The sequence below is a fragment of the Morchella importuna genome (genome assembly GCF_003444635.1).
Source record: "Morchella importuna strain M04M26 chromosome Unknown Morimp01GS016, whole genome shotgun sequence".
Classification (NCBI taxonomy): Eukaryota; Fungi; Ascomycota; class Pezizomycetes; order Pezizales; family Morchellaceae; genus Morchella; species Morchella importuna.
In genome coordinates this window covers 158,761-164,760 of record NW_025763413.1, presented here as the reverse complement: position 1 = coordinate 164,760, position 6,000 = coordinate 158,761, and the positions used below count along the sequence as shown (strand labels likewise).

General features: G+C 46.1%; 1 protein-coding gene across 1 annotated transcript; it reads left to right on the top strand.

Moving 5' to 3' along the window:
* Window positions 1-387: 387 nt before the first annotated feature.
* On the top strand, window positions 388-4,978 carry LAJ45_05740 (uncharacterized protein; the record flags this gene model as incomplete). The annotated part of the gene is made up of 11 exons (XM_046115309.1): window positions 388-616; window positions 677-976; window positions 1,052-1,273; window positions 1,379-1,620; window positions 1,679-2,221; window positions 2,274-2,876; window positions 2,932-3,049; window positions 3,154-4,268; window positions 4,327-4,512; window positions 4,592-4,816; window positions 4,886-4,978. The coding sequence occupies 11 exons, from the start codon at window positions 388-390 to the stop codon at window positions 4,976-4,978; spliced, it is 3,876 nt and encodes a 1,291-aa protein (XP_045971358.1).
* Window positions 4,979-6,000: the final 1,022 nt, after the last annotated feature.

Genomic DNA, 6,000 nt, shown 5'->3' with positions numbered 1-6,000 from the left:
CTTTCGTCCCGCAATTACCCTCTCTTCCAACCTCACCGCCGCCCTATTATCGCTATCACCCTTCTAAGCGGCAACGGCTAACCAAAGAAGGGTCAACAACGCCAGGGCGAGCTTCCACCACCCTTATCCCCCGAACCCCCGTCCCCTCTCTTTCTTCTCTCTCCTCCTTCGTATCTTCCCACCCGAAATTAGAAATCAACTAAGTGAGGTTCGGGTTTTCGTACCTGTTATCAACTCACCCAGACTTCCACCCCCCCCCAAGAAAAAATCTCACACCCTTCCATTCCCCCCCTCCAAATATTTCGGCCGTGATTTCAACCTTCAAAGGTTTCCCTAAACTTTTCTCCAACACCCCGATCCTCTCGGTGGTGAAACAGACGACGAAATATGCAGAACGACGCCGTCTACCAGGCCACTACGGCTGTCCTTAGGGCTGTCGCGAAGGGTGATTACAGCAAGTTCAGTGAGGAACAAAGGCTCACTCTTCCCGGGCATGATACCTTTGATAAAAGGTCGCTGGAGAGGGAGCTTATATCGCTGGTACAGCGGATACAGCATTTAGAGTCAAAGGCCAATGCAGTTAGCCAGCACTTTCCTGATACTCCCAACGAAAATGGTGCGCTATTTTCCCCCTTCTCGCTTGTTGGTCGTCACCCCTCACCAATACCTATCCAAGGCGGTCTTGTACGGGACGAAGAAGGGAATGGCAGTAGCCCGACCAGCGATTCCAGCGAACAATCTCACCAGCTCGAGTTTCTGCACAAACATGTCAAATCTCAAGAGCAAGAGATCCAGGAGAATAGGAAAATAATGAAGAATTTGATGGAGGAGGCAGAAAAAGCGAAACAAACTCCACATATTCCCATAGACGAGGCAACAAAAGTAGAGAGACTTCAACGGGAGCTAAAGAAATCACAACAAGCGAATGAGGCTTTTTCAAAGGCTCTCCGAGAAATCGGAGAGATTGTAACTGCTGGTATGTGGCCAACGAGCAAGTATCAAAGTGCTGGGTGGGGTAACTTAGTACTAATTTGAAGTCCGTGCGCAATAGTTGCAAAGGGAGACCTAAACAAGAAGGTTACTGTCCACGCTGTAGAGATGGACCCTGAAATTACTACTTTCAAGAATACCATCAATACCATGACAGATCAATTGCAGACATTTGCAAGTGAGGTATCTCGAGTGGCTCGAGAGGTAGGAACCGAGGGTCGCCTTGGAGGACAGGCTAGAATTGCGGGCGTAGAGGGAACATGGATGGAGTTGACAAATAACGGTAGCTTGGGATCCTTGCTTTTTTCCTGGTCTAATTGACTAGAGTGATAACAGTCTGCCAAACCTTTGAGTTTTTAAAATACTGATGTTTTGTGATATTATATAGTGAACGTTATGGCTTCGAATCTCACAAATCAGGTTCGAGAGATCGCAGATGTTACCACAGCTGTTGCTAACGGAGATCTTTCTCGAAAAATCCACGTTCATGCCCAAGGAGAGATCCTGGAACTGCAACAGACTATTAACTCTATGGTCGATCAACTCCGAACATTTGCCTTTGAGGTTACTCGAGTTTCTCGCGAAGTCGGAATCGATGGCATCCTTGGCGGTCAGGCTGAGATACGTGAGGTATTGTTGCTCTTCCTGCGGTACTTCCAGGGTGCTTACAATAGTTTGCAAATTATAGGTGAAGGGAACATGGCGAGAGCTTACCGATAATGTGAATGCTATGGCTGCAAATCTCACAGATCAAGTGCGGAATATTGCGGCTGTCACTACAGCTGTCGCAGAAGGAGATCTTACCAAGAAAGTCAGCGCCATTTGTAAGGGAGAAATATTACAACTCAAGGAAACTATTAACAAGATGGTCGACCGTCTCCAAAACTTTGCCACTGAGGTTACAAAAGTAGCCCGCGAAGTCGGAACGGAAGGGAAGCTTGGTGGACAGGCTAGAGTAGAGGATGTGGAGGGCACTTGGAAATCCCTCACTGAGAACGTTAACAGTATGGCTCGCAATCTCACAACCCAAGTGCGCAGTATCGCTTCGGTTACAACTGCTGTGGCGGAGGGTAATTTGGCGAGGAAGATTGATGTGCACGCCCAGGGAGAAATTTTACAATTGAAGGAGACGATCAACAAGATGGTGGAACGGTTGCAGAATTTTGCCACGGAGGTTACGAAGGTCGCTAGAGAAGTCGGTACGGACGGAATTTTGGGAGGTCAAGCAAGAGTATGTTTAAATTTTTTGGAACGAAGACAGAACATTCTGACAAAAAACACAGGTACAAGACGTCGAGGGTGTCTGGAAGGATCTTACCGACAACGTTAATATCATGGCCAATAATCTTACTACACAGGTGCGAAGTATTGCAGATGTCACAACTGCTGTCGCCGAGGGTGATTTGAGTCGCAAGATTACTGTGCACGCGCAGGGAGAAGTCCTTGCACTAAAATCGACTATTAACAAAATGGTTGACCGACTTGAGGTATTTTCGAGAGAAGTCAAGCGTGTGGCAAGAGATGTGGGGATAGACGGAAAGTTAGGTGTTCAGGCTGAGGTGAATGATGTCGATGGACTCTGGAAGGAAATTACCAGCAATGTGAACACCATGGCACAAAATCTTACGACCCAGGTCCGAGCCTTCGGGTCCATCACTGCAGCGGCAGCTGATGGTGACTTCAATCGATTCATTACCGTTGAAGCTTCCGGCGAGATGGATGCCCTCAAGACTAAGATTAATCAGATGGTCTTCAATTTGCGTGACAGTATTCAGAAGAACACAGCGGCTCGTGAGACTGCAGAGTTGGCGAACAGAACTAAGTCTGAATTCTTAGCGAACATGTCTCACGAGATTAGAACGCCAATGAACGGTATTATTGGAATGGTATGAGACAATTCTACTTCTTGGATTCTTGAGATAGGACTGACACTTTTGTTAGACTCAATTAACCCTCGACACCGATTTAACCCAGTACCAACGCGAGATGTTAAACATTGTGCATAACTTAGCCAATAGTTTACTGACCATTATTGACGACATATTGGATATTTCGAAGAGTATATTCTCCCGTTTAGCCCTTTACTATGCCACTATTCTACAGACCCCCCCCCCCCCCCATTGCGCTATTTTCTCCAGTAACTGACGAAACATTGTAATGCAGTCGAGGCAAACCGTATGGTTATGGAAGAAATTCCATTCTCGCTCCGTGGAACCGTCTTCAATGCCTTGAAAACACTGGCCGTCAAGGCCAATGAACGATTTTTGGATCTCGTCTACTGTGTTGACAATGTTGTTCCCGATCACGTGGTTGGAGATTCCTTCCGTTTAAGACAGGTTATTCTTAACCTTGTCGGAAACGCCATCAAATTCACTGAGAGCGGGGAAGTCAAATTGACTATCCGTCAAACCGACCAATCACGTTGTGCCGAGAACGAGTACTGCTTCGAGTTTTCAGTTTCCGACACCGGGATCGGAATCCAGTCAGATAAACTCGATCTGATCTTTGACACTTTCTGTCAAGCCGACGGCTCTACAACTAGGAAGTTTGGTGGTACAGGTCTTGGCTTATCAATTTCGAAACGTTTGGTAAATCTTATGGGTGGTGATGTTTGGGTCAAGAGTCAGTATGGTCAGGGTAGTACTTTCTACTTTACATGCATTGTTCGCCTTGCATCAACAGATCTTGGTGGAATTATGCCCCAACTCAAACCCTACAAGGGTCATCACGTTCTCTTCATCGATAAGAACCGTGAAAATGCCGCTATTCCCGAGATGTTGAGAATGCTCGATTTGGTACCGATTGTCGTGCATTCCGCAGAGGACGCACCGTTGCCGGATATGAATAACGGAAGGAAGGGTGTGATGTACGATGTCATACTTGTTGACTCTATGGAGACTGCCTTGAAGTTACGGACATTGGACGACTTTAAATACATTCCACTTGTACTCCTCTGCCCGATAATCCAGGTCTCACTCAAGTCTACACTCGACTTGGGTATTACTTCTTACATGACCACCCCATGCCTCCCAATCGATCTGGGGAATGGCATGATCCCTGCTTTGGAAGGAAGAGCTGCGCCTTCGGTTTCTGAGAATTCAAAATCCTTCAACTTGCTATTGGCGGAGGACAACATTGTCAATCAGAAGTTAGCTGTGAAGATCTTGGAGAAGTATCACCATACTGTAGAGGTTGTTGAGAACGGTTTGCAGGCTCTCGAAGCTGTCAAAAACAAGCGATACGATGTAATATTGATGGATGTACAAATGCCTGTTATGGTAAATAAGCCTCCTTTCAAACTATAGTCTTTAGGTGTTCTGACACGTTTGTCTCTAGGGTGGCTTTGAAGCAACTGCGAAGATTCGCGAGTATGAGAAAGAGGCCGGGTTGTCAAGGACACCCATCGTTGCCTTGACGGCTCATGCCATGTTGGGTGATCGAGAAAAGTGTATTCAGGCTCAGATGGACGAATATTTGTCCAAGCCCCTGAAGCAGAATACACTAATACAAGTCATCCTCAAGGTAATAACTCGAAATGGACGTTACCATCCAGAGGGAATTAGGGACGGAACTCCGAGCAGACTTACTAACATCGGAACAGTGCGCGACTCTTGGAGGTCCACTTCTGGAAAGAGGCAGCGGACTACTATCGTCGATACCGGACGACAGCGAGCGGGTGAACAGAGTCATAAACGGAGCAAACATGACCAGGAGTCGGCCGCCACTGGAGCCCCGGGCGGTGACAGTAGCAGTCTCGACCCCAGCGCCAGCCAACCCGCAGCAGATAATTGAGCTAACAGACGATGATGCGATCGAACATGAGCGGGTGAGCCAAGACGTAATGGTTTTCTTGTGATGGAAACCCTAAGTCTCTGATCGCAGGCTAAAATAATAGGTCGCTCCCTGTAGGCACTGTATCGATCGCACAGCAGCTGAGAGGAGAACAGAAAGTCAGATGTGGATTTGGAAATGGTTAGGATATCGTTGATTTGTACGGGATCTATATAGTTACATGCAGGAGAAAGACCTATTGGGTGGCGAGTCCATTTTGCGTTTATTTACGACGAGGACCCTTACTTGGCCCGTCGCTGCGGGACACCGTCGGACGAGGGGTTTTCATCGGCATTTCAAAAGCGTTCTTTTTTCTTACATCGCCTCCTTCCGGAAGATCCTGCGAAGGTGACTGTGGCAAGTGGGGTGGGGCAAAAATTTCGGCGGCAAAGTGTTCTGGACGGTTTATTTTCCCTTTTGTTTATCTACTCATTGGGTCGGTGACGTGCATGACTTAAATGGGGGATGATGATATCCTTGCATGTGGTCTGCGTCTTATCTGTTTTTTTTGTCATTGTTGTGCGGTTTTATGGTGTGGTTTTCGGTTGGTAGGGTCTGTTGAATTTGTTTAGTTCCACTTTGTTTTTTTCCCACTGTTTTTCAATATTTTTTGCGATTAGTACAGGGTTTTTGTGTTCTTTTACTGGATATTTGGTTGTTTTTGTTTTGCTCTATTTTGTCCTGACGCTTGAAATATTTCATGTTCTCCAATATACCTCTGCATTTACTGTTTTGGTTTGATTATTTTCTATACTCTTCCCATAGGGTGGAGACATATATTGCATATCTCTGCTTTACATCGACCATGATATTAGCATTGGGTCGTATCTATTTGTGACACTAAATGTGCCCTTTTTTTTTCCTGCCCACAACACCTACATTCGAGGAGGATAAAATGTCTGGGAAACTTGTGATGAATTTAGGTTTCCTTTAAATCTTGTCATTCAGTATACATACCAAGTCTTGAATTTTGTTCTTAAATCACCTTGGCCTGCTTCGAATATTCGTAAAACGTCAACCCAAATAGGGTATCTTAGTGCATCCACCTCCTATATATCGTTTCAGAATATGCCAGTACAGACTGGCTAACTCATACAGCGAAAGCTTGCTATAACGGTACGCTCGGGACCGGAATTTGGTACCGTTATAGAGAGATTACCCTTATATAGGAGGTGCTGG